This window comes from Pelophylax lessonae (assembly GCF_965119305.1).
Source record: "Pelophylax lessonae genome assembly, chromosome: 1".
In the NCBI taxonomy this organism is placed as follows: Eukaryota; Metazoa; Chordata; class Amphibia; order Anura; family Ranidae; genus Pelophylax; species Pelophylax lessonae.
The window spans coordinates 884,284,831-884,304,941 of NC_138768.1; the positions used below are offsets into that span (position 1 = coordinate 884,284,831).

The window sequence follows — 20,111 nt, forward strand, 5'->3', positions numbered from 1 at the left end:
CCAGAAGATTTTACCCCCTTCCTGACCAGGGCCTATTTTGGGATTCGGCACTGTGTGACTTAACGGATAATTGCGCGGTCGTGCGACGCTGTACCAAAATGAAATTGAGGTCCTTTTTTTCCCATAAACAGAGCTTTCTTTTGGTGGTATTTGATTACCTGTGCAATTTTTTGATCATGCGCTATAAACAAAAAAAGAGCGTAAATTTTGAAAAAAATAACAATATTTTTCACATTTTTTTTATATGAAATTCCCCCCCAAAATAATGTTTGGTAAAAAAATCGCAATAAGCGTATTTTGATTGGTTTGCACAAAAGTTATTGCGTTTACTAACTAAGGGAAAATTTTTTGTAATTTTTATTGTTTTTTATTTTTTTAACGAGTATGGCGGCGATCTGCATTTTTTTTTTTTGCGGGACTGCGACATTGCGGCGGACAGATCGGACCCTTGACTGACATTTTTGACACTTTTGGGGGTACCAGTGATATTACTACAGTAATCAGTGCTATAAATATGCACTGTTACTATAAAAATGACACTGGCAGGGAAGGGGTTAATTTTATTAGAGAAGGAGGGGTTAAGTGTGTCCCTAGGGGTGTGATCTCTGCTGTTACACAGGGGAGAATGACAGACGGCTGTGTTTACATTAGCCGCCTGCCTTTCTCCCGGTGTAACCGACGATCGCGAGTGAGCGGGAGGGGGGGGGTCTGTGAGCGAGCGGGAATGGGAGAGCACCTCCGGCAGCGCGCGCTCGCTCCCTAGAGCCTCACAGGCTAGCGACGTAGACCTACGTCACTTTGCCTGTGAGGGGCTGACTGCAGACGTAAATAGTCGTTAGGCAGTCGGCAAGTGGTTAATGTCTAAACCGTTGGCAACAAAAGTGAGTACACCCCTAAGTGACAATGTCCAAATTGGGCCCAATTAGCCATTTTCCCTCCCCGGTGTCATGTGACTTGTTAGTGTTACAAGGTCTCAGGTGTGAATGGGGAGCAGGTGTGTTACATTTGGTGTTATCACTCTCACTCTCTCATACTGGTCACTGGAAGTTCAACATGGCACCTCATGGCAAAGAACTCTCTGAGAATCAGAAAAAAAGAATTGTCGCTCTAAATAAAGATGGCCTAGGCTATAAGAAGATTGCCAAGACCCTTAAACTGAGCTGCAGCACAGTGGCCAAGACCATACAGCGGTCTAACAGGACAAGTTCAACTCAGAACATGATTCGCCATGGTCCACCAAAGAAGTTGAGTGCACGTGCTCAGCATCATATCCAGAGGTTGTCTTTGGGAAATAGATGTATGAGTGCTGCCAGCATTGCTGCAGAGGTTGAAGGGGTGGGGGGGTCAGCCTGTCAGTGCTCAGACCATACGCCACACACTGCATCAAATTGGTCTGCATGGCTGTCATCCCAGAAGGAAGCCTCTTCTAAAGATGATGCACAGGAAAGCCTGCAAACAGTTTGCTGAAGACAAGCAGACTAAGGACATGGATTACTGGAACCATCTCCTGTGGTCTGATGAGACCAAGATAAACTTATTTGGTTCACAAGCATGTGTGGCAGCAACCAGGTGAGGAGTACAAAGACAAGTGTGTCTTCCCTACAGTCAAGCATGGTGGTGGGAGTGTCATGGTCTGGGGCTGCATGAGTGCTGCCGGCACTGAGGGGCTACAGTTCATTGAGGGAAACATGGATGCCAACATGTACTGTGACATACTGAAGCAGAGCATGATCCCCTCCCTTCAGAGACTGGGCCACAGGGCAGTATTCCAACATGATAACGACCCCAAACTCACCTCCAAGATGACCACTGCCTTGGTAAAGAAGCTGAGGGTAAAGGTGATGGACTGGCCAAGCATGTCTCCAGACCTAAACCCTATTGAGCATCTGTGGGGCATCCGCAAATGGAAGATGGAGGAGTGCAAGGTCTCTAACATCCACCAGCTCTGTGATGTCATCATGGAGGAGGGGAAGAGGACTCCAGTGGCAACCTGTGAAGCTCTGGTGAGCTCCATGCCCAAGAGGGTTAATGCAGTGCTGGAAAATAATGGTGGCAAGACAGAAGTTTGACACTTTGGGCCCAATTTGGACATTTCACTTAGGGGTGTACTCACTTTTGTTGCCAGCGGTTTTGACATTAATGGCTGTGTGTTGAGTTATTTTGAGGGGACAGTAAATTTACACTGTTATACAAGCTGTACACTCACTACTTTACATTGTAGCAAAGTGTCATTTCTTCAGTGTTGTCACATGAAAAGATAGAATAAAATATTTACAAAAATGTGAGGGATGCACTTACTTTTGTGAGATACTGTAATTTCTTCATTTTCCAAAAAAGTGTGACACAAAATTACAACTTCAAAAAACTTTCCATGCCTCTTATTAAATGGACCGTCTACTTTCCAAAAAGAGGGTGATTTGGGGGTTATTTGTACTGTCCTGGGATTTTAAGGCCTCAATAAATGAGATTGTTTGTCATTACATCAGGATTGATCAATTTTCAGATATACAGGTGAGGGTATACAGATATATATATATATATACGGGTGCATCTCATAAAATTACAATAACATCAAAAAGTTAAATTATTTCAGTAATTCGATTCAAAAAGGTAAACTCCTATATTTTAGAGATGGGCTGTAAGTTAAAATGGTAAGTATACCGATAAGGAGGAATGCCTGGTTTCCAATATACATAGTCTACTGGATAAGATGATAGAGGAGTAAAAGACGGCGTCCGTGCTGAGAGCCCATGAGCGCCACAATGATTCACAAGTGGTCCAGGAGGAGTCTTTACACAGGTGTATAGACAGGTATTGTGTACCTGCTATAGGTGAGTATTTGCATGGCTAGAGGTCATGCGGAGTAGGATATAAGTATCAATCTGGTGTATAGAGTATTTCAAGGATGGAGGTCTGTAACCTCGTATTTGGGAAAGGCAGCCTTATCGGTATACTTACCATTTTAACTTACAGCCCATCTCTCTCTATATGAAGACTCCCCATGGCACATTTCATGTTCTTAACTTTGGTTGATCCCCTGAAGAAGGGTATTAACCCGAAACGCGTAGGGTCCTGTCCGGTTCTCTGCACCAGCTGTACCTAGGAGTCTTCTATGCTGAGGATGGTCTGTTTTTGCATGCAATTTTAATCTGTTATGTATACCCAGTTGTTAACTGGTTGGAACATTAATCTGTTGTACATTTATCTTTTTCTTCTTTGTATAAATAAAGTTTGATTATCTTATTACTCAGTTGTATACTTTTTTCAGTGTCTAGTGGCATTTATAGTCCCAAACAATTGGGGGTACCCTCCTTGTCTCTACTTACCGGGATGATGGCCACTAGCACTGGGTACTAGGTGATAGGATTAAATATCCTCTTAATTACTGAAATAAACTAACTTTTTCATGATATTCTAATTTTATGAGATGCACCCGTATATCCCATATTTTGTGGACTCTATATACAACTTTCACACAAACCAATAAGCCCCCGTTCACACTAAGGCGACCTGTGAGGCGACCTGGTCGCCTCACAGGTCGCCGTAGGTCGCCTCCCATAGGGAAGCTGCGGACCCGTTCTAATAGGACCGACACAAGTCGCTCCGACTTAGAAAAAGGGTCCGGAGCTTCTTTGGGGCGACCCGGAGGCGACCGCCATAGACTTCAATGTTATGAAGTCCGTGGCGGCTGCTCCGAGGTCGCGGCGCGCTGCTCGCACCACGACCTCGGAGGTCGCCACCCGAAGTCGGATCGCTTGCATGTGAACGGGGGCTAAATATACACTTATTGTTTTATTTTTTGTTTTTTTGTTTTTTTTACCAAGGCTTTAGGCAGAATACATTTTTGAAGAAATTTGATTTTATTGGATATGTTTTATAAAAGAATAAATAATAAAAAAACAGATTTGAGTTATTTTTTTTTTAACCAAATAAATGTAGCAGAATCCATTTTGGCCTACATTTATGAAGAAAGCTTATTTATTTTGTAAAATTTTAAAACATAAACTAAGAAAAACTTGTTTTTATTTTCAAAATGTTTGGTATTTTTTTTTCCGATAATTTAGAAAAAAAAAAAAAAAAAAACACAGTGGTGATCAAATACCACCAAACGAAAGCTCTATTTGTGCAAAAGAAAAATATATAAATTTAATTTGGGTACAGTGTTGCATGACTGCACAATTGCCAGTTAAAGTAGCGCAGTGCTGAATAGAAAAAAAATGCCCTGGTCATAAAGGGGGGAAAACATTGTGAGTAATTTCTTATTACTGTCCAATACATATTCCATCTGTATCTTTATAACAGTGATGATCTTTTTTTTTTTCCTTAAGAATTGTGACCCTCCTGTAATCGCAGTCCTGGGATCTGGCGGAGGACTCCGCGCCATGGTTGGTTTTCTGGGTACAATTTCGAAACTGGCCGAACTCAACCTTTTAGGTGCCGTTACTTACATTGCTGGGATATCTGGATCCACATGGTATGTACATTATAACAATTCATACAGCAATTTGTTACTTCCATGATATAACAGTTATTGTTGCTTTTTATCCATTTTGAGTCTGGGACTCTTTGAAATTTTTTGCACATACTTAACCACTTAAGCCCCGGAAGATTTTACCCCCTTCCTGACCAGGGGGTATTTTGCGATTCGGCACTGCGTGAATTTAACAGACAATTGTGCAGTCGTGCGACGCTGTACCCAAACAAATGTGACGTACTTTTTTTTCCCACAAACAGAGCTTTCTTTTGGTGGTATTTGATCACCGGTGCGATTTTTACTTTTTGCGCTATAAACAAAAAAAAGAACGACAATTTTGCAAAAATAACAATATTTTTCACATTTTTTTATATGAAATCCCCCCCCCCCCCCAAAAAAAAATGTAAAAATCAAAATTTTTTTAAATTTTTGGACAATTTGTTTTCTGTTACCTATGTTTGGTAAAAAAAAATCACAATAAGCGTATTTTGATTGGTTTGCGCAAAAGTTATTGCGTTTACTAACTAAGGGAAAGATTTTTGTAATTTTTGTTTTTTTAATGGCGGCGATCTGCGATTTTTTTTGCGGTACTGTGACATTGCGGCGGACAGATCGGACCCTTGACTGACATTTTTGACACTTTTGGGGGTACCAGTGACATTACTACAGTAATCAGTGCTATACATATGCACTGTTACTGTAAAAATGACACTGGGAGGGAAGGGGTTAACTTTATTGGAGAGGGAGGGGTTAAGTGTGTCCCTAGGGGCGTGTTTCTAACTGTCATTGGATGTGGCTAGTGGTGTAATAGCACAGATCAACGGTCCTACATAGCAGGACCGAGTGATCAGTGCTTTTACACAGGGGAGAATGACAGGCGGCTTTGTTTACACTAGCCGCCTGCCTTTCTCCCTCTCTGCCCGACGATCGCGAGTGACCTACGGACATCGGGTCGGCCGGTCACACGCGCCGGCTTCGTCGGGTACGAGCAGGGGTGGGAGCGCGCCTCCGGCGGCGCGCGCTCGCCCCCTATTCACTCCCAGGCTAGTGACGTACCGATACGTCACTTTGCCTGGGAGGGGATGACCGCCGCTGTATATAGTCGGGCGGCGGTCGGCAAGTGGTTAAATCTGCATTTTTTCGTTTTTTTTTTTGCAGAAAAAAATAAAATAAATTTTAAACCCACATACAACTAAAAAAATTTCTGAAAACAGAGGCCTTGTACAATAAAATGGTGGCAGTTGCAATTTTCTTTTCCCGACAGCTCCATGTCAGCCTACCACTGGGTATGCTCCGCCCACACCCCCACCTGCAGGACCTAACTCATAAATTGGACTCCCTCCCTTCATTTTTTAAAACTGTTAATTCTGGTGAAATGATTATCTCTTTAGCCGGAGGCCAAAATAAACCATATTTTGTTTCCGCATTATCCCACCCTGGTTAGCTAGTTAGTTCCCAGTGGTAGGTTGATATGGAGCTGTCAGGAAAATGAAACATCAAATACTTACCGCAATTTTCCTTTTCTGACGAGCTCCATGTCAGCGATAACTCCCATCAAGGTGCGGAAATCAGGTTATGGAACACCGGCCTGAGGCAGAGAGTCAAATAAATGAGTTAGGTCCTGCAGGTGGGGGTGTGGGAGGAGCATACCCAGTGGTAGGCTGACATGGAGCTGTCAGGAAAATGGAAAATTTAATGTAAAATACTTTCCACAATTTTTCTTTTTCTGATGAGCTCCATGTTAGCGAAGACTCCCACCCAGGTGCAGAAATCGAGTTATGGAACACCAGCCTGAGGGAGGGCAGGGGGGATATGGGCGGAGCATGCCCAGTGGTAGGCTGAAATGGAGCTGTCAGGAAACCAGAAAATGGAAAATTGAATACTTATAGAAATTTTCCTTTCATGACGAGCTCCATGTCAGCACAGACTCCCACCCAGGTGCGGAAATCAAGTTATGGAACGCCGGCCTGAGGGGGGAGTCAAATTTATGAGTTAGGTCCTGCAGATGGGGGTGTGGGTGGAACATGCCCAGTGGTAGGCTGATATGGAGCTTTCAGGAAAATGGAAAATAGAATTTTAAATACTTACCGTAATTTTCCTTTCCTGACGAGACCCATGTCAGCACAGACTCCCACCCAGGTGCAGAAATCAAGTTATGGAATGCCGGTCTGAGGGAAGGAATTAAATACATGAGATCCTGCAGGTGGGGGTATGGGCGGAGAATGCTCAGTGGCAGGCTGACATGGAGCTGTCAGGAAAATGGAAAATTGAATATCAGATACTTACCGTAATTTTCCTTTCCCGATTAGCTAAATATCAGCACAGACTCCCCCGCAGGTGCGGAAATCAAGTTATGGAATGCCGGCCTGAGTGAGGGAGTAAAATTTGGGAGTTAGGTCCTGCATGTGGGGGTGTGGGTGGGGCATACCCAGTGGTAGGTTGAAGTGGAGCTTTCAGGAAAATGGGAAATTGAATATCAAATACTTACCGCAATTTTCCTTTCCTGATGAGCTCCATGTCAGCACTAGAGATGGCCTTGCGGTTTGCCCGGCGGTCGGTTCGCGGCAAATTTTGCTTGTTCATTACCCGCCAAATTTGTAAACACATGGCGTTGTTCGCGGCGGCCAAATTAGTTTACATTGGGGAGAACTTTGATTCATGACATAACCGTCAGGTGGAACGGGACAGCCAATTAAAACATTTCAGCACATGGACATGCCCACTACCCTATAAATAGACCTGAGCTGTCGGCCATTTCACATTCCACTTTCTGCCAGCATAGGGAGAGGTCTGCTGTGCTCATGAGGGAGAGTTTGCTAGACACAAATAGGTCCGTGAAGATCCTCAAAAGTCCTTTTCAGGGCTGGTATTTCGGTATAGGTCCAGTCTCTTTTCAGGTTAGGGGCAGGTATCTAGTCTGTGCTTTAGGGGCAGTTAGAGAGATCGGCAGCAGTCACACACATCGCTCTGTTAATGTCCACAAAAGTCCTTTTCAGGGCTGGTATTTCGGTATAGGTCTACTAGTATCTTCTCAGTATAGGCACAGGTATCCAGTCGGTGCTTTAGGGGCAGTTATAGATCGGCAGCAGTCACACAAATCGCTCTGGTAATGTCCACAAAAGTTCTTTTCAGGGCTGGTATTTCGGTATAGGTCCAGTCTCTTTTCAGGTTAGGGGCAGGTATCCAGTCTGTGCTTTAGGGGCAGTTAGAGAGATCGGCAGCAGTCACACAAATCACTCTGTTATTGTCCACAAAAGTAATTTAAAGGGCTGCAAATCTTTTGGTATTGCTGTGCAGTGCACAAAAAAAAGAGGGGGGGGATTCCCAACCTTGATCTCAAGTTGTGGCTGCCTAAGGGCCCCCCACCGAGATACATCAAGGACCTTTACCAAGGCACCTCACTCTCCACATACACGAACTTAGTGAAAAAATGTAACCTCCCGCCGAAGGCCTTCCACACATATCTCCAAATACGGTCCTTCTTACGCTCCGAAGCCATTCCACACTTTATTACACTCCCTTCCCCTATCCACGAATATCTTCAGGATCTCCCTGGCTCCTCCAAGGGTATAACCCTCTTCTACAAAACACTTACCCAACTAGGTCACTTCTCTAAAACACACACCATGCTTAAATGGGAACAGACCCTACAAAAAACATTCCCTTCCTCTCACTGGTTGAAGGCCTTCTCGTCCACGTACTCGGCCACTAAATGCGTCACGCATTGGGAACAACATGTTAAACTGACCCACCATTGGTACCTAACGCCATATAGGCTTTCCAAGATCTACCCTTCCCACCCGCCCTCCTGTTGGAGGGAATGTGGGGAGTGTGGCACCCTCTTCCACACTATGTGGGCCTGCCTATCTCTCAGGTCATTCTGGAATAAAATTTTCTCACTAATATCTGAATTGTGTAATCAACAGGTGTCCCCCGAACCTGACCTGGCCCTCTTACATATCCGTATCCAGGAATTTCGGCTAGCCGTTAGACCGGTGATAATTCACACTCTTTTAGCAGCCAAACTCACCATCACTAGACTGTGGAAGTCCACCACAGCCCCCTTGATAGAGGACACCATTGACACCCTGAACCAACAGTGTTATATGGAACGTATCCTTTCCCGCATTTCCTTGAACACTAAGGCATTTCACAAGAAATGGGATGTTTGGCTCCAGCACCCTAAACGTACAGTTATCATTTGATGTAGTATTGATTACCTGCTTTCATATGAGGTGGATCTAATTACATTGTCCTCTCCACTACCCTCCTAACTTCTTAACCGCTTTATGTTTACCCTACCCTCCTCATGTGTCCTCCCCTACCTCCCCCCACACTCACCAGTTTCTTTCCCTCTACAGTGGCAGTATTGGTAACATGCTCATTGAAGCCCGCAAGTTGTTTACTATTTCATGTTCGTCAGGGTGGACAACCCCCCCTGTGTCACAGCTTGTTCCCATTGGGGTGCCTGGGGGGGAAGTCCGCCGTTATTCCAGGCTACTGTTACAATACCTTTCACATGAGTTTCGTGAGAACAATTATTGATGGTTATGTGTTATACCTTTTTGTCTGCATTTTTGCAATTGTTCTGAACATCTTCTCTAGCATGAAGGAAATGTCTGTTAACTGCCTTTTATGAACGCTTATGTTCCTGTTAAAATCAATAAAAATCTATTGAAAATAAAAAAGAGGGGGGGGAGGGGTAATCCACAGTAAATTATACTTTGTAGAAAGCATATTATAGTGGATTAGTAGTATTATTATGCACTGTGCAGCATTGTGACAGGTGTGGTGACTGAGTGTTGCTGCAGCAATACTACAAACAGTGCCAAACTCCCTGGCCAATTTTTTGAACAACTGGTGTGATAGACCAGTGGCCCCCCAATACCACATATTGAAGTGGGGTGTTATTTAACAGTATTCTTTTCTAAGATTGTATTTTAGTCCTGCAAATATTTGGCCTCTTTTGCTGTGTTAACTGTGCTACACACAGTGACAACAGTTACTGGCCAATTATTTGTAGAACTGGTGTGATAAACCTGTGGCCCCCCCAATACCACAGATTGAAGCAGGGTGTTATCTACCTTTTGGGCATTTTTTGGGGGTCTTTGGAGGCAGGCAAAATATCTGAACTTCTGTATAGGGGTATATATACACACACACTTATATGTATTTATACACATACACACATATATATATGTGTATGTGTATATATACATATAAGTGTGTGTGTGTATATATACCCCTACACAGAAGTTCTGATGTTATGCCTGCCTCCAATAACCCCCAAAAAATGCCCAAAAAAATGCTTGCTACAAAACCGGCAAGGTGTGAAAATAGCGGAGTCATATCCCTGTTCTATAAGTGACCTAAGAGAAACAATCTTTTTTTTTTTCTGGTTCTGGACATGCTACAGAGCTGAAACCTGAAATCTTTTTTTTTTTCAATAATTTTTTTAATAATTGGCTCTCTATCAAAAATGACAATTTTTAAGAACTTTTTTGTGTGTGATTAATAGTCTCTGGGACATGACCCAGAACCCTAGGCACTTTTTAGGGGCATTTATTGGATTTTCGGGCCTCAAAATGGGGTTTTATTGATTACCGAAGTTCGGGTCCCATTGATTTCAATGGGGTTCTGAAATCCGGGCCAAACTTTCTGGAAGTTCTGGTCTTCTGGTCGAACCGAACTTTTGAAAAGTTCAATTATCCCTAATGGTCCAGCAAACATGGCCAGAGCTTGCACACTTTGCAATGGAACTGTTGGCTTGCCCCCCGTCCAGTGTCCTGCCCGAAAGGACGTTCAGCGCATCAGGGGGGATCGTGACTGATAAGCGCACTCGCCTAGCTCATGACAGTGTAGACTACCTCACATTTATAAAAATGAATGAGGCATGGATCTCTGAGGAATTCAACACATGTGATCAGTAGACCATGTTTCATTGAAATTCCTCATGCCAGGCCACAAATATCCGCCAGACCGCCATCCACCCACAGCAATTCCTGGTCCTTTGCTTCGCTACATACAGCGGCATAAAAGGCATTTCATGTCCATTGAATGGCAAATTTTTGGGGCCTTTCAGGGCCAACAATTCTTTTTTCTGTCAATGCCTAATGTACCTCCAGCCATCAAATACACTACGTTCTTTGCTGTCAGTTAAACCCATGTGAGCTAATTTTTGGGGCCTATACAGGCCGACACTTACTTCTGTATCCTGCAAATGCCTAATGTACCTTCAGCCACAGAATACTGCATTCTTAGCTGTCATGTAAACCCATGTCTGCTAATTTTTGGGGCCAATACTGGCCGACACTTACTTCTGTATCCTGTGAATGTCTAATGTACCTTCAGCCATCAAATACACAACGTTCTTTGCTGTCTGTTAAACCTATGTGGGCTAATTTTTCGGGCCTATACAGGCCGTCACTTACTTCTGTATACAGTGAATGCCTAATGTACCTTCAGCCAAAGAATACAACGTTATGAGCTGTCAGGTAAACCCATGTGGGCTAATTTTTGGGGCTAATACTGGCCAACACTTACTTCTTTATCCTGTGAATGCCTAATGTACCTTCAGCCACAGAATACAACGTTCTTAGCTGCGAGGTAAACGCATGTGGGCTAATTTTTGAGGCCTGGAATGGCCGACACTTACTTCTGTATCCTGTGAATGCCTAATTTTGGGTCAATGGGTCTGTAAAGGTTCCGCCAAATTGTGGAATGATGCGGACCAATTTTACAGGTGTGAATGGACCCTATATGTATTTGACATGTATTTACCGGCTGCTGTCAGTTCTGGCTGATTTATGAAAAAAATATATATATATTTTTTGCTGTAAAAAAAAAAATAAATAAAATTTAGGGCAACTTTTTCAATTGCAATACTTCTGTTATGACATTGTCCATGTGCTGGGACTATTTGTGCACAGCTAGTACGTCTTTTGTGCCTGCAAATAGGACTTAAAGGTTTTTAAAGTTTGCCTCCCATTAAAGTCAATAAGGCCCACCGCGAACTTGCAGTTCGCGGACTTTTGAGAACATTTGCAGCTGATGTTCGCGAACCGCCCCGGCCGATGTTCGTCCATCACTACTGAGAACATCTATCAATAGACCTCATAGGTTAATTGGAAACAGCTGGGCTGCTTGATCCACACCACCACAAGTGTAGAAAGGGTTAAGTCTCTTGTTCTTCACTTCCTAGCAAACAACTTAATGGATGTCAACTTATCTTCCGGACACTCTCACTAGCATCCCCTTTCAACTGACACCCGTCCACTGACTATCCTAGGAGCAGGGGTGGCCCAGCCTCAGGTCAGGCCCCTTGACACAAATTTCTGTACTCACTGTACTGCAGAGACAGATCCTCCAGTGTCTCCCCTCCTAGTAGATTCTCTGGACCTCCGGGTTCAGTTCCTCACTGCTACTCTCAAGGCCCTCAGGATGACCCCCTGAGGCCGCATGGCACCTCTACAGAGGAGGAGGCAGCCGCCCCCTCCCTCCGGGACTCCGCTATCCAGACGAAAGACCTTAAGCACATGTGCTCCTGGCTTTTATACAGTATCCCAGCATGCACTGAGGTGACTTTTCCTCTGCCAATCATCAAGGCTGTATCAAAAGCCTGTGCACTCATTTGTCAGGTTTCCTCCCACTGATCAACATGCCTCCCTATTGGGCCAGCGTGAAAGACTCTGCAGACAGAAAAAGTTGCATCCTGAGCACAATGAGCAGACCTCACTAGCAGATCCTGCTCTCTGATAGGCAGAGAACAATATAGATTTACCTGCAGCCCCTCTGGTAAGCAGACACAGCTCAAAACTATACTTACTCACTAGCACCTACCTACTACATAGCAGGGTGCTACACTTAGATCATACTAAGCACATTGTTGCAACCATCAATGTAAGCCAATAGTATTGTATGGTCAAATAAAACAAAACAGTCCGTTGAAAAAAATAGACTACATGTTAAAAACATAGTTGCATCCAATAAGCTCAACGCATTTAGTGGATACGTTCCACTTAATCAGGAGCGGACGCAGACCATATCTGTAAAAGATAGCAATGTTTTCTAAAATGGTGGAAAAAGAGTAAAGGCGGGAGGAAAATAAATATCCACCCTGAGGTACTTACATACCTGTTAAAAATTAAAAACATGCGATACTACAAACGCAAGGCTGCTAGGAACATCTACCCCGGGAGCTGAGGTGATGGAGACCTGAGGAGAGGCCGGGTACAGAAACCCCCCCCCCAGGGGAGAGGAGGCTTCCATATTAACACGGATAATGGTGCAGAAAAGTACATCCAAATATACCTATAAAATGAATAAGTAATGTGTAACTAACATGTATTGAAGTGATACTAGTATGGTGGGTGAGTGTAATTACTGCCCATTGGGGACTAGGAAAGGGGCAACTATGTGGCAAATGAGGTTTAATATTGATAAATGTAAAGTTATGCACTTGAGGTGTAAGAATATGCATGCATCATACATACTAGGGGGAGTACAACTGGGGAAATCCATAGCGGAGAAGGATCTGGGGGAATCCATAGCATTGAAGGATCTGGTGGAATCCATAGCGGAGAAGGATCTGGGGTAATCAATAGCAGAGAAGGATCTGCGGGAATCCATAGCAGAGAGGGATCTGGGGGAATCCATAGCAGAGAGGGATCTGGGGGAATCCATAGCGGAGAAGGATCTGAGGGAATCCATAGCATTGAAGGATCTGGGGGAATCCATAGCGGAGAAGGATCTGGGGGAATACATAGCATTGAAGGATCTGGGGGAATCCATGGCATTGAAGGATCTGGGGGAATCCATAGTGGAGAAGGATCTGGGGAAATCCATAGCGGAGAAGGATCTGGGGAAATCAATAGCAGAGAAGGATCTGCGGGAATCCATAGCGGAGAAGGATCTGGGGAAATCAATAGCAGAGAAGGATCTGCGGGAATCCATAGCAGAGAGGGATCTGGAGGAATCCATAGTGGAGAAGGATCTGGGGGAATCCATAGCATTGAAGGATCTGGGGGAATCCATAGCGGAGAAGGATCTGGGGGAATACATAGCATTGAAGGATCTGGGGGAATCCATGGCATTGAAGGATCTGGGGGAATCCATAGTGGAGAAGGATCTGGGGAAATCCATAGCGGAGAAGGATCTGCGGGAATCCATAGCGGAGAGGAATCTGGGGAAATCCACAGCAGAGAACGATCTGCGGGAATCCATATCGGAGAAGGATCTGCGGGAATTCATAGCGGAGAAGGATCTGCCGGAATCCATATCGGAGAAGGATCTGGAGGAATCCATAGCAGAGTAGGATCTAGGGGAATCCATAGTGGAGAAGGATCTGGGGGAATCCATAGAGGAGAAGGATCTGGGGGAATCCATAGAGGAGAAGGATCTGGGGGAATCCATAGAGGAGAAGGATCTGGGGGAATCCATAGCGGAGAAGGATCTGGGGGAATCCATAGAGGAGAAGGATCTGGGGGAATCCACAGTGGAGAAGGATCTGGGGGAATCCATAGCGGAGAAGGATCTGGGGGTTCTGGTAAATCCTAAGCTTAATAATAGCATGCGATGCTAAGCTGGGGTTTCCAAAGCAAGCAAAGTCCTTTCTTGTATAAGAGAGGCATGGACTCCAGAGAGAGAGATATCATTTTGCCCCTGTACAAATCATTAGTAAGACCTCATCTGGAATATGCTGTTCAGTTTTGGGCTCCAGTTCTCAAAAAGGATATCAGGGAACTGGAGAAAGTGCAGAGAAGGGCAACTAAAAGGATAAGAGGCATGGAGGAGCTCAAATATGGGGAGAGATTAGAGAAACTGAATTTATTCTCTCTTGAGAAGAGGAGATTAAGGGGGGATATGATCTCCATGTATAAATACATAAGGGGGGATATGATCTCCATGTATAAATACATAAGGGGGATATGATCACCATATATAAATACATAAGGGGGATATGATTACCATGTATAAATACATAAGGGGGGATATGATCACCATGTATAAATACATAAGGAGGGATATGATCACCATGTATAAATACATAAGGGAGAGATATGATCACCATGTATAAATACATAAGGGGGGGATATGATCACCATGTATAAATACATAGGGGGGGGGGTATGATCTCCATGTATAAATACATAAGGGGGGATATGATTACCATGTATAAATACATAAGGGGGGATATGATCACCATGTATAAATACATAAGGGGGGGGGGGGTATGATCACCATGTATAAATACATAAGGGGGGGATATGATCACCATATATAAATACATTAGGGGGATATGATTACCATGTATAAATACATAAGGGGAGGCATGATCACCATATATAAATACATAAGGGGGGATATGATCACCATATATAAATACATAAGGGGGATATGATTACCATGTATAATACATAAGGGGGGATATGATCACCATGTATAAATACATAAGAGGGGATATGATCACCATATATAAATACATAAGGGGGATATGATTACCATGTATAATACATAAGGGGGGATATGATCACCATATATAAATACATAAGGGGGGATATGATCACCATGTATAAATACATAAGGGGGGATATGATCACCATGTATAAATACATAAGGGGGGATATGATCTCCATGTATAAATACATAAGGGGGGATATGATCTCCATGTATAAATACATAAGGGGGGATATGATCTCCATGTATAAATACCTAAGGGGGTATATGATCTCCATGTATAGATACATAAGGGGTCCATATAGTGAACTTGGTGTTGAGTTGCTCACTTTAAGGTCAACACAGAGGACAAGGGGGCGCTCTTTACGTCTAGAGGAAAAGAGATTTCGTCTCCAAATACGGAAAGGTTTCTTCACCGTAAGAGCTGTGAAAATGTGGAATAGACTCCCTCCAGAGGTGGTTCTGGCCACTAGATTACTTTAAAAAAGACCTGGATTCTTTCCTAGGTGTACATAATATAACTGGGTACTAAAATTTATTGGTAAAGTTGATCCAGGGAATATCCGATTGCCTCTCGGGGGATCAGGAAGGAATTTATTTCCCCTGCTGTAGTAAATTGGATCATGCTTTGCTGGGTTTTTTCATTTTCTTCTGGATTAACTGTGGGTATAGGATTGTGTATATGGGATTGTATGGTTGGGGCGGGTATAGGATTGTGTATATGGGATTGTATGGTTGGGGCGGGTATAGGATTGTGTATATGGGATTGTATGGTTGGGGAGGGTATAGGATTGTGTATATGGGATTGTATGGTTGGGGTGGGTATAGGATGGTGTATATGGGATTGTATGGTTGGGGAGGGTATAGGATTGTGTATATGGGATTGTATGGTTGGGGTGGGTATAGGATTGTGTATATGGGATTGTATTGTTGGGTTTTCAGTACTGTTTTTTTTTTTTTTTTTTTTTTTTATTGGTTGAGCCAAATGGACATTTGTCTTTATTCAACTTCACTAATTACAGTATGTAACTATGTAACTATATAACTATATAACTATATAATTATGTAACTATATAACTATGTAACTATGTAACTATATAACTATGTAACTATGTAACTATATAACTATGTAACTATGTAACAAGGCGTGAGTGAATTGGGGGACATGATTGTGAAACCATAAACAAGAGTAACAGAAAATAGTGCAGGCAGTGTAAAGATATTGATTGGAGTTCATGCAATTACCAAAGGAGATGACAGAGAAAGTAAAAGTATAAAGGATGCTAAAAAAAATTGAAGAAAGAAAAGATCCCTCAAAGTGTTACATTATGTTCCCACATGGAGCCGTACACCGGGGTGTGATGTGCATTGTGCCCAGATGCGCAATAATGAAACACCTCAAACCAAGGGGGGTTCCTAAAGCAGCCCGGCCCGACCATAGGCTCCTCCCAGCGTCACACTGGGCATGGTGAGAGAGGAAATGAAGGAGAAAACTTACTTATTTACAACATTTTATAACCGAAACGAAGAAAAACGTTTTTTTTTTTTTTTTTTTTAACATTTTCCATATTTTTTGTTTAGCAAAAGATAAACAATCCAGAGGTAATCAAAAACCACAGAAAGAAATCTCTATTTGTGGGAAAAACATTCCTCATTTACAGAGCAGTCCCCCTTACCTCACAGCCCCCTTTACATTACAGTGCCCCTTTACAGAGCAGTGCCCTTTACAACAACCCCCCTTTACATTACAGTGCCCCCTTTACAGAGCAGTCACCTTTACAACAGCCCCCTCTTTACATTACAGTGCCCCATTTACAGTGCAGTCCCCTTTACATCACAGCCCCCATTACATTACAGCCCCCCATTATGGAGCAGTCCCCTTTACATCACAGCCCCCTTTACATTACAGTGCCCCTTTACATCACAGCCCCCCTTTAAATTACAGCCACCCTTTATGAAGCAGTCCCCTTTACATCACAGTGCCCTTTACAACAACCCCCCTTTACATTACAGTGCCCCCTTTACATCACAGCCCCCCCCCCCTTATATCACAGTGCCCTCTTTACAGTGCGATGCATTTTACATCACAGTCCCCCTTTACATTACAGCCACCCTTTACATTACAGTGCCCCCTTATGGAGTATTCCCCTTACATCACTGCCCCCCTTTACATCACAGTCCCCCTTTAAAATTCTGCATTTCAAGAAAGGTTTCCTGAATCCATCCTGAATCGTTGCTGATGGTCCATGTTCTCTGACGGGCTCACAGGTGAAATAATAATTAGTTCTCACCATTAGTAATGAGTACAGCTGTGATTGTGCTTGTAATGTACTGCTGGCCAACATGTGGCCATTTGGTACTGCAAAGGGCCATCACCCAGAAAGTACCAAATGGCCACATGTTGGTCAGCAGGACATTACAAGCTTCAGGATGGACCCAGGAAACCTTTCTTGAAATGCAGAATTTCATCCTCTGGGATTACCGTCCAGCTGAGTATCCATGGATGATATCGAACGTTTTTAGACCCACATGTTATATGGTATCTGGGTCCATATCGCCTGGTGAGCATATCCCAGTATCTATGGTGGTGGGGGTGCTTATCGCACATCTCATCCGGTCACCTATATTTATTCACTGGATTGAATCATCTTCACCTACATTGAAAGTTTTCACTTCCTAACACTTGGGACTTATTTTCATTTACTGTATTTATTGGAAGATACATTGTTCCATCTGTATCACAATTGTTTTCTGAGCGCTGCACTGGTTATTTTTTCCATGGTAAATGAATAACTTACCTCTGAAACATCCAACTTATTACTTTACCATTCCAGGTGTATGTCCTCTCTGTATTCTGATGATATCTGGTCAGACGTTTCACACATGGAATATCTGGAGAATCGGTTATGTAAGAGAATGAAGTCAGAGAATGAACGGGAATGGACAAAGCCATGGGAGAAGATCAAAAAGACATTTGGCGGAGATTCTTACTCTCTGACAGATCTTTGGGCCTATACATTCGTCTTCTCTGTCATGAATAGAGTAAGTACAAGCTGGGTCCTCTCCAAGTTTTGGAACATAGGAGCTCTGGGAGACTTTCCTTTGTCTTCCCGATTAATGGGGGTATCACAGTCTTTGTTTTTCGCAGATCATCAGTTTTTGTTGTTTCTACATCCTGCCTTAGGGTCGGTTCACACCAAAACGTGGTGCGGGAAAGGCACAGCCTGTGTGCGTTTCCAGAACCTCAGGTGAATGCATTGCCCTTGCAAGACTGTGCAGGTGCCAAAGAATTGGTACCAATGCTGATCCAGAAGCATCAGTGGTGTATCATCCATGGATGCAGGGTGTTCTCTGCACCTGGGCCCCGAGGAGGGGGGGGCACTGTGCTCTGACCCACCCTGAAAGCATGGGTGATATGTCCCGGGTTGTCGGTGATGATTGGTACAGCCATCGGGGCCCATCTTTTCTGCAATGGACAAATCATCAGTCAGAGCCTGGCAGAGAAGTGAGTAGAGGAAGTTTTCTTTTGCTTTCGGCTCTTTGTGAGATTGTCCATGCTATCACTGAACTGGTATCCGCGGCATCCCTTCAGACTAGAAAAATCAGCAGACAAGAAAAGTGAGAGGGGTGATTCTTCTACAGGATTCCATATGGATCAAGCAGTCAGGTAAGGAGCACCAGTGCCTCCTCCCCCACTAACTGGCAGTGCCGCCCAATCTGACCCCACTAAGCACCAGGACCCCCCATCTCCCCCCACAAAGCACCAAGACCCCACCATCTCTCCCCGTTAAGCACCAAGACCCCCATCTTTGAGCATCAGGACCCCCTATCTCCCCCTGTAGGCACCAGGACCCCATAACTCTCCAAATAAGAATCAGGACCCCCATCTCCCCCCACTAAGCACAAAGTCCCCCCATCTCTCCTCACTAAACACCATGATCCCCCATCATCCCCCACAAAGCACCAAGACCCCCATCTCTCCCCACTGAGCACCCTATCTCCCTCTTTAGGCACCAGAACCCCCTATCTCTCCCGACTAAGAACCAGGACCCCCCCCATCTCCCCCACTAAGCACAAAGTTCCCCCATCTCTCCTCAATAAAAACCATGACCCCCCATCATCCCCCACAAAGCACCAAGACCCCCCCATCTCTCCCCACTACGCACCAAGACCCCCATCTTTGAGCACCAGGCCCCCCTATCTCCCCCTTTAGGCACCAGAACCCCCTATCTCTCCCGACTAAGAACCAGGACCCCCATCTCCCCCCACTAAGCACAAAGTCCCCCCATATCTCCTCACTAAACACCATGATCCCCCATCATCCTCCCATAAGCTCCAAGACCCTCCATCTCTCCCCACTAAGCACCAAGACCCCCATATCTGAGCCCCAGGACCCCCTGTCTCCCCCATTAAGCATCAGGACAACTATCTCTCCTAACTAAGCACCATGACCCCCCATTTCCCCTCAATAAGCACCAAGACCCCCAATCTCTCCTCGTTAAACACCATGACCCCGATCATCCCCCACTAAGCACCATGACCCATCCATCTCTCCCCACAAAGCACCAGGATCCCCCATCTCCCCCCAAAAAAGCACCCAGGCCTCTATTTCTCCCCTCTAAGTACCAGAAACCCCCATCTCCCCCACTAAGCACCAAGACCCCTATTTCTCCCCTCTAAGTACCAGAACCCCCCATCTCCCCCACTAAGCACCAAGACCCCCCCATCTCTCCTCACTAAACAAATGTACATAATGAAAACTTGTAATAGATGGATTTGCCTATGTTTGACTCAACGCGATTCATGAGGATTCACTTCATCAGGAATATGCATAGTTCAAATATCTAGGGAAAATGTATATTCATAAATAACTGTATATTCAATAAATACATAGACCTCAAAAACCTATCAAAGGTATAGCTTACAATTGGGTATCAGCTATTTCAGGGGTCACATATTGTCCGGTGGTATGTCCATCCCAGGCACTGAGGGAGCGAGGCCTGCATGCGCCAGGCAGGTATATGAAATGGATGATGTGGTAAGGGTCTCCATAAGAGGATCTCAAAAAGTCTCCACTGACCATACTAGAGCCGGGATCGCACCCAACATCACGCTGGTACTTAAACATATGGGAAGCTGCCGGACTGACCTCGGCCGCCGCACAGCCTCCCCATTTATAGCA

At 44.2% G+C, this 20,111-nt stretch overlaps 1 protein-coding gene across 1 annotated transcript in view; it reads left to right on the forward strand.

The window, feature by feature from the left end:
- The window catches only part of LOC309550682 (cytosolic phospholipase A2 gamma-like), a gene marked incomplete at its 3' end in the record, with an annotated part of 223,268 nt that overhangs the window by 96,542 nt on the left and 106,615 nt on the right, over positions 1-20,111 (forward strand). Inside the window, exons 4-5 of the mRNA XM_082251017.1 lie at positions 4,329-4,474; positions 17,764-17,971. Of these exons, the coding sequence (XP_082107143.1) occupies positions 4,329-4,474; positions 17,764-17,971 (354 nt within the window). The remainder of the gene's footprint in view (positions 1-4,328; positions 4,475-17,763; positions 17,972-20,111) is intronic.